The 13754-nt window shown below is 39.6% G+C and overlaps 1 protein-coding gene across 1 annotated transcript in view; it reads right to left on the bottom strand.

Moving 5' to 3' along the window:
* The window catches only part of THBS4 (thrombospondin 4), a 52553-nt gene that overhangs the window by 36527 nt on the left and 2272 nt on the right, over nucleotides 1–13754 (bottom strand). Inside the window, exon 2 of the mRNA XM_004613153.2 lies at nucleotides 9654–9857. Coding sequence (XP_004613210.2) covers nucleotides 9654–9857 — 204 coding nt within the window. The remainder of the gene's footprint in view (nucleotides 1–9653; nucleotides 9858–13754) is intronic.

The raw sequence follows: 13754 nt of genomic DNA, 5'->3' as shown, positions 1-13754 counted from the left end.
TTTGCTGGGCAATGACTTTGCTCTTTAGCACTTTTAAATATATGATGAAAGCCATCACTGTCAAACTTTCCCCTTTGTTTTAAGTAATTGTACATGAAAAAAAGACTTCTTATCATTAATGTCTCTTGTGATGGATATTCTTATTTGCCTCTGCTTATTTATCTTTATGCTCTATATACTAGGCCTTTGTAACATCAGTGCTTTGGAAATTCATATAAAAGGAAACATCAAATTGCTTTTTCTCCAAGTACTCTGGGTGACTTCAGGTGTAATCGATGCAGTCTGTTTGGTTTGAACAAAAGTAAAGCTTGCAGAGTGCATGCACACATCAAAGAAACCATCTAGCGGAAGAAGCACAGGCATCGTATTAAACCTCTGCAGAGGGTACTGTCGCTTATGAAGTTACGGGTGTACACAACAATGTGTACAACATAGTGTACACAACTATGAGGTAGGTGCAAAGCCAGGAGGTGCATACGCATGAAATTCTAAGATTTTGTTAGAGGAGAAAGATTCGAAGCAATCCCTTAAGTATACTTATAGAACTGCTCTAGTTGTAGTTGATTTGTTTTTGTTTTTGTTTTTGTTTTGCTTTTTGGGTTACACCTGGCAATGCACAGGGGTTAATCCTGGCTCTGTACTCAGGAATTACTCCTGGCGGTGCTCAGGGGACCATATGGGATGCTGGGGATCGAACCCGGGTTGGCCGTGTGCAAGGCAAATGCCCCACCCGCTGTGCTATCGCTCCAGCCCCCTCCAGTTGTAGTTGAGCCATAGAATGTTATCAGTAATAGAGCCATAGAATATTATAAGCATTATAATATTCTCAGCTTAATAGTTTACTCCACAAATCCCTTCAATAACAGTGCAGCCTCTATCAGTGTATTTCTTGTAATAAGAAACTCATTAGTTCACAGAGAAACACATTTCACTTTTGGAAGGCTCAACATTGTTCAAATACAGCACCAATGTGATTCTTTCCACTTCCACCACTGGCTTCAAATCTGACTCTTCAGAAGTATAGAGAGGTTTGGTTGTATCCCCAGTACAAATGAGATTCTTCACAGAGTTTAAGGAAATTGTTGCCTCTCTCAAGCTTTTATATGGCTCTACTTCCTTTTAACTTTCTGATTTTGTGATGTGGCAGAAAGAAAAAGGGGGGCCAGTTATGTGAGAGATGTTGTTTTGGTGGTTGCCATGATTACCTGTGATTCAGTGGTGTTTCTGTGAAAAGCGTCCAGGACTAGACCCAGTGTTCTGGATGTGGCCTGGACAATGATGATATAGTAAGGTTATTACTAGTTCTCTTAACCTGGCCACATATATGCATTAAAATGTTCAAAATTTAGAGGAGTTTTCAAAATTAGTTATATCAAAGGAGCTGTGCCATGATTTATTTATTAAGGAAATATCTTCGGGCAATTGCTTTTCATAAGGCATAGTCTTCAACGGTGATGAATTTTTATTTACTTACTTTAAATCTTTGTGGTGCCAGAGATTGAACCTAGGACTCCATACAAATTAGGCATATGCTCTCACATGCTCTACTATTGAGTCCTTGGGTTTTGATGATAAGTATTTAATGGTAACTGGAACACTTAGGTCTCTCACTTACTGTGCTTCAGTAATATTTTTTTCCCTAGATGATGGATTTACACTTATTTTTAATTTCTTCTTATTCTAGTTCACTGTATCAGCCTGGTTGTAAATAATGACAATAACATTCAAAATGTTTGTTTCTCTCTTTAACTCTGTGCTGACTGCAAACACGATCAAATTCTGTCTTTGCTTCCTGTTTTCACTGGTGTGTTTTTTGTTTGTTTTTAGGCCACACCCAGCGATGCTCAGGGATTACTCCTAGTTCTAGCTTCAGGAATTACTCCTGGAAGTGGTCAGGGGACCATACGAGGTGCTGGGGATTGAAGTCGAGTTGGCCACATGCGAGGCAAATATCCTATCCGCTGTACTAATACTCTGGCCTCTTCACTGGTATGTCAACTAGGTTTGTACCCAAGATAAAGCCTTGTCAAAAGCCAGAATTTTTTTGATTAGCTTATAAACCTTTCTTTAAAAAAATGTTTGACATGACTTATTTTCAGTAAACCCATTTGTCTCCAAATAATCTGTTTTCCCCAGGTAATTCCAAAATGCACAAACAATGCTGTAACCTGGAAGTTTGTTGTGGAGTTCCTAAAATCTTCTGCATATGACTTGAAAATCAAGTTCTTTCAAGAAAATCTCACAAGAATGTTATGAAAGTTCAAAAGGCAAGTGAATGTTGAGCCTTTATACCATGATCCTGGCACATTGAAAAGACTCCAAAAATACTACCACTTACATTTGAGGTACCTCATTTATTACTATTGGGTTTATTATTCTAATTTGGGGTAAGGTACCTCCCAAGTGGTATTCAGGGAAGTTGGAGACCCTTTGGGGATTGTTGATCATCTGGGTCATTGGTTAGGAGTGAGGATCCTAGGATGCAGTGCTGTTCAGGTGCTGGGGTGTTGAGGGTCACTCAGGTCCACCAGGAAAGCTCAGAAACCATGCGATACTATAGACAAAACTGAAGACAGATGGTTTTCTCTGCAAGGCAATCCCCTTAACCCAATGCTATCTCTCTCACTGTAGTTTAAATTTTTTTGTTTTTGGTTTTGGTTTTTGAAACACATCCAACAAAGTTCAGGGCCTACTCCTGGCTCTGGGCTCAGGGATCATTCATGCAGGACCATTCATGCAGGTTAATCTGGGGTCAGTCTGTGTGCAAAACAAGCACCTAAACCCTTATTTATCTCTCTGGCCCAATTATAAATTTTATTTTTTAAAAAATTTTATTTATTTATTTATTTTGCTTTTTGGGTCACACCCGGCTAAGCACAGAGGTTATTCCTGGCTTTGCACTTAGGAATTACTCCTGGAGGTGCTCAGGGGACCATATCGGATGCTGGAATTAAACCCAGGTTGGCCTCGTGCAAGGCAAACGCCCTACTCACTGTGCTATCACTCCAATCCCCAATTATAACTTTTAAACCCTGCATATTTCTCTAATTATTTCAAGCTCTAGCCCACAGGCTTCAGAACCAGTGCTCTGAACTGCTTGTAATATTTTATCTTTATGCCTCGGGGCTTGGCTGACTCTCCAAGCATTACTGCAAATTCCTGGTGCCATAGATATCAAAGGTGGGAGCAGAGGGCAAGAGCAAAATGTTGGAGATTTGTTGTTCCAGTCAGAATAAACTAATGATCCTTCCTGGAATTTTCAGATTCACCAGGGATGGCAAATCTTTGGTTTTATTATTCTCCTTATTACTTCAATAAAACTTCTTAACTTCTTGTCAGGCTGCGGGGAAGGTGATGGGAGGGAGAGAAATTGGGGACACAGGTGCTGGGAAGTGTATACTGGTGGAGGGGTGAGTGTTGGAACACTATAACTGAAACCTAATCATGAACAGCTTTGTAAGGGTCTATCTCATGATTATTCAATAAAAAAAATCTTAAAAACAAAACAAAAAACTTCTTGTCAGATGCTTCAACCTCCCAAGCTTTATAGAATACTAGTGCACATTCCTCTTTTTCCCCCATCTCTCTCCTTTCTCTCCTCTTCCCTCCACCCCCAATCTGTTTCTCCCTGTTGGTTGCAATGGGTCATTCTACAGTGGCAGTGCTTGGTGGATTCTCCCAGTTTGTTGCTAAATGATCACTCCCAGAACTGCTTGGGGTGTATGTGGTGCTGGGTACAGAATATAAGGCTCCCTTTGAGCCATTTTCTTGGCTCCTCATCTATGTTCTCTATTAGAACTTTTAACCCCCATAATTTCTAAGAGCCTTCCTTAATAGGCTGGAGAATAGAAAGATGTTCAACCATTGTTTCATTATTTCCCCTAACATAGAGATCAGCTGGTATTCTGAGCTCAACACATTACTAGGTATACTTTGAAGAAATGTATTAGTAATACATACATATCTCTGTCTTTAGAGATAGTAATACCCTGTATATAAAAGGAAGCAAACAATTTTGGGTAAATTTCACCACAGTGTTTCCAGGCAATATGGACTTTGCATAATGGGTTCACATAATGACTAAGTAAGAAACAGTGAGTGAGATTCAGTGAGGATGACAAGTTAGAAATACAAGATTTTTTTCACTCTCAGAGGGTCTCTGAACTAAAAGAAAAAAATTTAGGCATCCAAAATAGACCATTTAGTGAGATTAGGTGATCTTTACATGAAGTGATTTTTAAAAAATACATCATGAACTGAATATTCAAGTTATTTAGGTAATGGATATGAGACAAAATGGGGCTGTCTGATCCAAAGCAGAGAGATGGACAAATTCACCTGCTATCAGGGCTGATCAGGTATAGGGGAAGGAATAGTTGGATCATTTGCTGAACTTGTGGACCCCATACTCAGGCTCCATCATTATCTGATGCCTCACACAGTACCCTCAACCTTCCTCATCCCACCCCAACTCAGAGGCATCCAAGTAAGGAGTGAGGAGAGAAGAGGGAAGGAAGATGTGGGAGCCTGACATAAAAGAAGGGATAGAATCCCACTTTTTTCTTGCTCGTAAGTTTGAACTCCTGTGAGAGTTCAAAACTCTGAATTTCTTCTGAGTTCCTGTGTTTACAGACTTAAGTGTGTAATCCCAACCAGAACCTAAGAGATTCTAAAGCACTAGTCTAAAGCACTATCAGTGTAAGTTTTGCAAGGCAAATGGAAACAACTGTAAAACCTAGCTAGAAAGAATCATCCTTCAATTTTTATTAAAAGCTAAAAATAGTAAGAACATGTCTCTGTCACATTCCTCAATAGTAATAAGTGGTGGCCCCTGGGCATAGGTGGATGAGAAAGACAAAAAAGTGGTGACTTGTCTCTAGGAGTCATTTCTTAAACTTTATAGTGAATCATGTTGGCAGTAAAACATGTGACAGCAGAGGAACCAGTGGAGACAGACCTTGGTCAAATTTTATAAAACTGGTAGAAAAGAGAGTGGTGAGTTTAGTTCTAGTACTTGAGCTGTATGCTATACAGTTTTTCAAAAGGCTTTTAAAAAAGTGGTCAATACTCAGTGGTGCTCAGGGTTTTTCCCTGGGTCTGTGCTCAGTGATCACTTCTGGAAGGACTCCAGGGACCACATGTGGTACCAGGGATCAAACCTTGGTCATATGTGTGCAAGGCAAGCTGCTGTACTCCTTCTTTAGTCCCTTGAGGTATATTGTTTGCCACAAATCCAGGAAGGTGTTTTGCAGAGCTAGGACAGAGAGACTCAAACTTTCAAAGGAACATCATAAGAATGATGGGGGTGGTTGTGAGGTTGTGAAGGGCTGAAGGCTCATGCTGGGGTCACAGTTCCTATCGTGTGCTATACTAGGAGGTTGGGTTTTTTTTTTTTTTTTTTTGCTTTTTGGGTCACACCCGGCAATGCACAGGGGTTACTCCTGGTTCTGCACTCAGGAATTACTCCTGGCGGTGTTCAGGGGACCATATGGGATGCTGGAAATCGAACCCGGGTCAGCCGCATGCAAGGCAAATGCCCTACCCGCTATGCTATTGCTCCAGCCCCTATACTAGGAGTTTTGAAGTGGACCTTGGGGAGGCAATAGGTTAGGGTTAGGTCATGTCTAGGAGGATTGCTCCATGGCTTGGAAGCCGGCCTCACATGCTGGGAGAAAAGGCAGCTCAGATAGAGAAGGGACAACCAAGTAAAGGGTGCTTGGAGGGCCCACTCGGGATTGGAGATGCATGCTGAAAATAGACTATATACTGAACATGACAGCCACTCAATACCTGCATCGCAAACCACAACCCCTAAAGGAGAGAGAGAGCAAAAGGAAATGCACCTGCCACAGAGGTGGGGAGAAAGGAGGTGGTGGGAGGGATACTGGGAACATTGGTGGTGGAGAATGGGCACTGGTGGAGGGATGAGTATGTAAGCACAAAAGTTTGTAAGTCTGTAACTGTGCTTCACAGTGATTAATTTAAAAAATAAATAAAAAGAAAAGAAAAAAAAAGATTAGGTCATGAAGATGAGGCACTTATAATGAAATTAGTTGGTCTTGAAAACAGGGAGCTCTCTCTCTCTCTCTCTCTCTCTCTCTCTCTCTCTCTCTCTCTCTCTCTCTCTCTCTCTCTCTCCTTCCCCCTTCCCCACACTAAAAAGAGGCCATGACGATCCACCACCTTTTCCCCCTGGTGTCTGGGGGGGGGCGCCATATTCCAGATGCCAATGGACAGACAGGTTTGGGCCCACAGTGATGAGGCACTCAGGGCCTCACGGGATGGGGGTGGGGCCAGCTCTTTTCTTCCCCCCGCCCCAGGTGACCCTGAGTCACCGCCCACTCTGGGTCCTGATTGAGTTGCTTAACAGTCATGATCCCAGAGACTGAGAAACAAATCTCGGAACCCAGCGGCATTTGGCAGAAATCCCTCCAGATTTAATTATTAAAATTCCAGAATTCCAAAATTACACAGCTGCACGACAGCAAATGCTATTCATAATCAGCAATAGAAAACAAAGTGTCTGATGTTGCCTTTTCAGCAGATCTAAGTGTTGGGGGAAAATCTCAAATAACAATAATGGGTCCGGTGTCAAAATATTGAATGTAATCAAAGTAGAGAGAGAGTAATGTGGAAATCATCTGACACACAGATAAGGGGAGGGTGTGGGATGGGGGTATTCTGGGGTTTTTGGTCGTGGAAAATATATACCAGTAAAGGGATGGGTGTTTCATCATATTATGACCAAGACTTAAACCTGAATGCTTTATAACTGCTCTCATGGTGACTCAATAAAGAAATTTAAAAAAATAAATAAAATAAATAAATAAAAACAGGTCATGAGGACATTGTTGACAAGGAAGTGCATCTGATACCCTCTTGACCTTGGTATCAAGGTCATTTTGACCATGGAATCTTGGCAATCATCCATATGCTGAGAAATATGTTTCTGAATTTAAGCCACTCTAGAATCTGTTGCTGCAGTTACAGCTGACTATGACAGTGAACTCACTGTCCTGGATCCTGTCTTTTTTAGAACTAGACCTAGAATATGTGAGGATGGGACAATAGCAAAGGGTATCTCAGCCACAAGAAATTCTTCAATTCTCCCCCTTTGACCTGAAACTCCCTATGTAAGTAAAGTAAAGTAATATATGATGATGGGGAGAATTTGGTATTGAAAATGGAAATCACACAAGTGTAGAATAACATTGGTTCATCCTTTCTCCTTTGTCCTTTCTCCCTTGCTTCAGGGAGCTTAGATTTATTGTGTTACACCCATCACAGTGCTCCTGAGGCACTCTAATTCCTCTCTGTTTATCTTTTTAAAAAAAAATTATTGAATCACCGTGAGATAGTTACAAGCTTTCATGTTTGGGTTACAATCACACAATGATCAAACACCCATCCCTTCATCAGTGCACATTCCCCACCACCAATATCCCCGGTATACCCCCCTTTCCCACCCTCCCCCTGTCTCCATGGCCGACAATATTTCTCATATGCTCTACTTTTGGGAATTATGGCTTGCAACACAGACACTGAGAGGTCATTCTGTTTGGTATATTATCTATTTTCGGCATGCATCTCCCATCCCGACTGATTCCTTCAGCCATCATTTTCTTAGTGATCCCTTCTCTATTCCATCTGCCTTCTCCCCTTCACTCATGAAGCAGGCTTCCAGCTATGGGCAATCCTCCTGGCCCTGTCCTTGGGTGTCAGCCTCATGTGATGTTCTTCTATACTTCACAAATGAGTGCAGTCTTTCTATGTCTGTCCCTCTCTTTTTGACACATTTCACTTAGCATGATACTCTCCATGTCTATCCAGTTATAAGCAAATTTCATGACTTCATCTCTCCTAACAGCTGTATAGTATTCCATTGTGTAGATGTACCAAAATTTCTTTAACCAGTCATCTGTTCTAGGGCTCTTGGGTTGTTTCCAGATTGTGGCTATTGTGAACAATGCTGCAATGAACATATAGGTACAGATGTCATTTCTACTGTGCTTTTTTGTATCCTCGGGATATATTCCCATAATATATTGTGGGGTCACATGGAACCTCAATTTCTAGTTTTTGAAGGATTGTCCATATTGTGTTCCAGAAAGGCTGGACCAGTCGGCATTCCCACTAACAGTGAAAGAGCATCCCTTTTTCCCCACATCCACACCAGCACTGGTTTTTTTTTTTTTTTTTGCTTTTTGGGTCACACCCAGCGATGCTCAGGGGTTACTCCTGGCTTTGCACTCAGGAATTGCTCCTGGCAGTGCTTGGGGGACCATATGGGATGCCGGGGATCGAACCCAGGTCGACCGAGTGCAAGGCAAACGCCCTACCCGCTGTGCTATCGCTCCGGCCCAACACTGGTTGTTTTTGTTCTTTTGAATGTGTGCCAGTCTCTATGGTGTGAGATGATATCTCACTGTTGTTTTGATATGCATCTCCCTGATGACTAGCGATGTGGAGCATTTTTTCATGTGCCTTTTGGCCATTTGTATTTCTTTTTTTGAGGAAACTTCTGTTCATTTTTTTTAACCTCTCCTTTATACTCTGCTTCCCTTATCTGTTAATCACCTATACCCGCAAATCAGACCCTACAATACTCTGGATTTTATATTTGTTAAGTGAAATATTGCTTTTATCTTTCCCTTATGTCCTTTGCATAGTTTACTTTAGAGCAATGTCCTTTTTGTATAGACACAGGAAGACAGTTAATGCTATGCTTTGTAAACTGGGAGTTAATTGACTCTGAATAATATTTACTTTTAGGTATCTATCATATTTACTTGACTTAGGCCTCAGTTGCCCTTAGTTCCTAGCATCCCAAAAGGAAGTTCCTGACAAAGGGACTTGGATGGACCCAGGGAAAGTTGTAAGCTACTCTGGCATTGAAATGGGACAGGCAAAGTGCCATAAAACTTATAACAAGTTAAAAGCACGGTCATTGACAAACTGTCATGACCCAGAGAAATTACTGGACAAGGACCCTGCTGGGGTTAGGAAGGACTAATCTGGCTTGAGAACTCTAGTCTGTGATCTATAGTGAGATGTTCCTAGGAGAGCCATTCTTTAAGCTTAATATATCTCTTATTGTGTCCATACAAAATGATTAGAAACATTATTAAGAAGTAAATTTTAAAAAACTTTAAAAGTGGATATTAACCAAGGAAAAGAGAAATATGTCCTGAGGGGAATTTCAGAGTTTGAGCGAATCTCCTAGCAGGAGTAGATCTTTAACACAGAAGAGCTTCCCTGGAAGGAAAGGCATTCACGTATTGATTGTGCTATCTCACTTATGTGTAATTGCTACCCTCAACTGTTGGTGATTGTTCCATATAACTAAGGCTGTGAGAGTGGGCACCAGAGGAGAAATTAGGGCAGTGAGTGAGACTGGAAAGAAGCAGAGGAAAACTAAATTGGAATAAATGGCAATTGACCACCAACCAGCCTGGCCCCTATATCCTTCTTTCATCCATTGCTATTGACCATCCGGGGTGGGAAAATGGCCTGACCACTGAACACACGTGGCAAGCACCCACCGACACTTTTTTGAACATTGTGCACACAATGAACATCTTAAAGAAAGTAGATTTGAATCCTGGAAGAGGAAAGGGAATCTTTCAGTCCATGCTTTCCACAAACTCAGTTACCTTTGTTTAAGCGCCCCATGATGGTCAACTCGAAATATTTGCTGTTGTCAGTAGTTGAGTAGAGGCCAAAGATGGTGGCTGAACTTTTGCTCTGCAGCTTGAAGGTGGAGATGACATAGAGCTCATTCAGGGAGGGGTCGGTCAGGATCGGCTGCAGAACACTGGGGTTCAGCCTTTGGTTGGAGGATGGAAGAAGGTCAAAGACTGAGGAGAATGAGAGAGAGATATATATCATTAATAAAAAACTTCATTTTCTGGCAAATGCATTTTTTTGAAAGACATGATTTGATGGTAAGCTATTAAGAGTTGTAAACTAATACTGTAATCCTTTTCCACATTGCCAAACTCACTCATTGTTTTGGTTTTTGGGTTTTGGGCCACACCCAGCAATGCTTGGGGTTTACTTCCAGTTCTGCACTCAGGAATTACTCCTGGCAGTGCTTGGGGTATCCTATGGGATGTTGGAAATTGAAGCCAGGTTAAGCTTCACTCAAGGGGAGCACCTTTCTCCTAAACTCACCAGTTTTTCCTTATCACACTTAGAGAAGTTGTACACTTGAACCAGGAGAAATGATAGTGTAATGTTTATCACATGATGATTACCCCAACACAAGACTAAATTTGCAAATTCCAAAATGCAATTTTCCAGAAGAAGTTATTTTGAAAATATCCCCTCAGGAAAGCATTGAAGACATAAAGTACAATGGGAGTGGTGAGAGCATGCAAGTTATTGTTCTTCTGTCCCCAAGTTCTGTTCCTAGTCCCTCATATCTTTCCCAGGTCAGACCCAGTCTATTCCCTGGTCAGTGACAAGTGGTCTAAGTAATGAAGCAGAAAGCCTGTGTGTGATTGGGAAGAAGTGTCAGTTCTTTGTGAGGTCTAAGCTTTACTTTCTTTACAAAGAGTTTTCCAAAACTTTTGTTAAAAAGTCATGACATGGAAGCAAAAAGAAAGTATTCTTTATTGCTTGACTGTACCTTAAATATAAAGTTGGTCTATAAAACTAGAATTCACATTTCTGTTCATGTACTTTGCTTTTGAGCAAGCCAGCAGCACTTTCTCTCAAACTTAATAATATCTAGAAGTTATATAACATATGTGTACGTATAACTAGAACACCCTCGAGCAAATCGATGAGCAACAGGATGACAGTAATACAGTGATACAGAACACCATTATATAATAGGCAAAGGTTAAACTTGGTGATATTCACTAGAAGTTATTTAGTAATCCCATTGAGTTAGGAAAATATTGCTGAACAATTTCACAACCTGTAGAAATTTCAGCCTCTAAAGCCATCTCCCAATACACATTAGTAAAATGGTAATAATTTCCATAATTTACAAAGCATTACTATAAGCCAATAAAACAGGCATCTTAATAGTAAATTTTACAAAAAGCAATTTACAAAAAAAAAACAAGAAAGCATGAGAACATACTCATATGTAAATGCTCATATGCTTGATTAATGAGAAATTGATAATTTTAGCAATACAATATTGCTTCCACCATCAAGGTAAGGAAACAATACATACAATATTATCTAACAGTAGGAGCTGTTTCAGGGAAGTGAGCTATCTGTTATACCTCTGCATAAGATTTAAACTAGTTTAAACATTTTGAAGACAGTTTAAATGTCTGACTTGACTCCTTGACTTAGCAATTCTACTTGTAATAATTTATTCTAAGGAAATAATGGATGACCTGGCAAATTATCCAGATATGAAGTTATTAATGACCAGTGGTTATTCTTGAATTTCTATTTAGGAAGATCATGGGTGAACACTGAATTAGAAGAGTTGGGAAATCTGAAAGTCTGTTGGCATGCACTTTGTTATGGAAACATAAACTCTCTTTAGCAGAGAAAAAAAGAGATCAGCAGAGATTAGGGGATTTTAGCCATCACAAGCCATCTCGTGACACTGCACGCTATTCAACAAACTATTATTTATAATATCAAAACACTGGCAACAACTTAAGCGTTTTCTATTAAAGCCCAGAATAAATAAATTTAGGTCCTTAGGAAAGTGGAATACCAACCCTTTAAAATTGTAATGAAGCTAAATGTTTACAGATATAGAAAGATGTTCATGACATATAAAGTGGGTAAAGTAATTATAAAAACTATATGCATAACATGATCCCATTTGAAACGTATGTTTGCATAAAAGTTCTAGAAAACAACAAGATGCTAGCATAAATAATAGCTACCTCTGGGTTGTGCAATTTAAATTTCATTCTTCTACTTATTCCATTACCTTTTTTTTTATACTAAACTCATATTGCTTTTGTAATAAGAAAAAAATATAACACAATGAAAACTTTGTTACTCAAGAATCTTTCCTATTTTATATTTTATTGGGGAGGGAAGGAATTTTAGACCATACTGGGTTGTGCTTGGGTCCACTCTGGTCTGTGATGCTTGGGTGAACAAATCCTGGGATTGGTCACATGCAAAACAAGCATCTTAACCTTTAGTGAACGTAACATCAGAAGTGTTGAGAAACAGAAAGTCTATTATGTTCTTTCTAGAACCTAATCATACAAATATGAAGACTGCGGCATACTAGAAGTGATAAGAGAATTTCTGAGTTACCAGAGAATTAGAAAGTTGACATTTCCAGCAATGAGGAGGGCAAAGGGGACTAAGAGAACATGTTTAAAAATTTTGTTTAGGCCAATGTATCTTCAGAAAAGAGATGTGTGTTCAGGGTACAGAGTCTGCATTCAAAACTAAACTCTTGGGATTCTTGATTCTTGCTCTGTGATCACTTCCATAATTTTGCTCAAGCTAAATTTGCCGTATTTCAATCTGTATGGTTCATCTAAGCCAATGGCTTCCCTCTTAAGAGGCACAGTTGGGATTTGTTAGTAATGAGTTTGGGATGTAGTCTGAAAAGAAAATGAGACACTACAGCGTTCTACTAATGTTATTATTTTAGTAATAGCACCAGGTTCTAGGAACAACTTGCTAGTGTTAAAGGTGAAATTACAGGTACCAATGTGCCCAGTTACCATGGTATGAAAATCAAATACATACTAATTTAACCTAGCAATGCAGCCCAGGGGACAAGGGAGATAAGCAAATTACCCACTTGTGATGGTAATTGTTAGACTAAATAACTCAATAAAAGAATGCATCAGAAACTTGACTTAATCTGATCATCTATGGCAACTAAGAACCAGAAAATTTATGTATTAAATTCAATTTTCTATAAAATAGCCAAATCAGTTAAGAAGAGCAAATTCACACCTGTAGAAACCATAAAGAAATATGTTTGAATACCAACAATCTGTATGACACAATATACTCATAAATTTAAACTTGCCAAAGCAATATCTGTAATAAGAAAATGGGTTCTGCTTAAAGGCTTCCTTTCTGATTCCACAAACAATGGCAACCAAAGCAACAAAAGATAAGTAGGACTACATCAATCTGAAAAGTTAATTGACAGCGAAGGAAGGAAAATCAGGACCTAAATGAAGTGGCAATGTAGTCTGGGGATGTGGCTTAGCAGTAGAGCACATGCCTTGCATTGGTAAAGCTTTGAGTTCAATTCTCAAGACCATGATAAATAGAAAAATACAGTTCTTTTAAAATATGGAGATGGCAACATATAAAATGTGATAAAATGACTGCAAATCATCTATCTGATTAGAGGTCACTATTTAAAAATACATGGAACTTGTTAAAAAATATAAGAATCCCCCCAAATCCAATTTATAATTGGGCAAATCTTGAGGCTGGAGAGACATATAGCAGGTAGAGCGCTGGTAGGTAACCTAGGCTAACCTGGGTTCAATCATTGGCATCCCATATGGTCTTCTGAGAACTGCCAGGCATAACTTCTGAGTACAGAGGCAGGAATAACCCCTGACCATCGCCAAGTGTGGCCTCAAGACAAAAAGAAATTAATCAATAAAAAAAATTTTTAAAATAAAATTGGGCAGATTTTAAAAAATCTTTTTCACAAGGAAGATATGTGAAGGCCGACATTCATGAAAAGATTACAACATCACTAATCCTTAGGGAAATACAAATCAGAACTACAAGTTACCACCTCATACTTGTTAGCAAGGCTATTATCAAAACAAGACAAA

Source organism: Sorex araneus, chromosome 1 (assembly GCF_027595985.1).
Source record: "Sorex araneus isolate mSorAra2 chromosome 1, mSorAra2.pri, whole genome shotgun sequence".
NCBI lineage: Eukaryota > Metazoa > Chordata > Mammalia > Eulipotyphla > Soricidae > Sorex > Sorex araneus.
The sequence above is the reverse complement of the archived record's forward strand: the minus strand, read 5'-3'. Positions and strand labels throughout refer to the sequence as shown.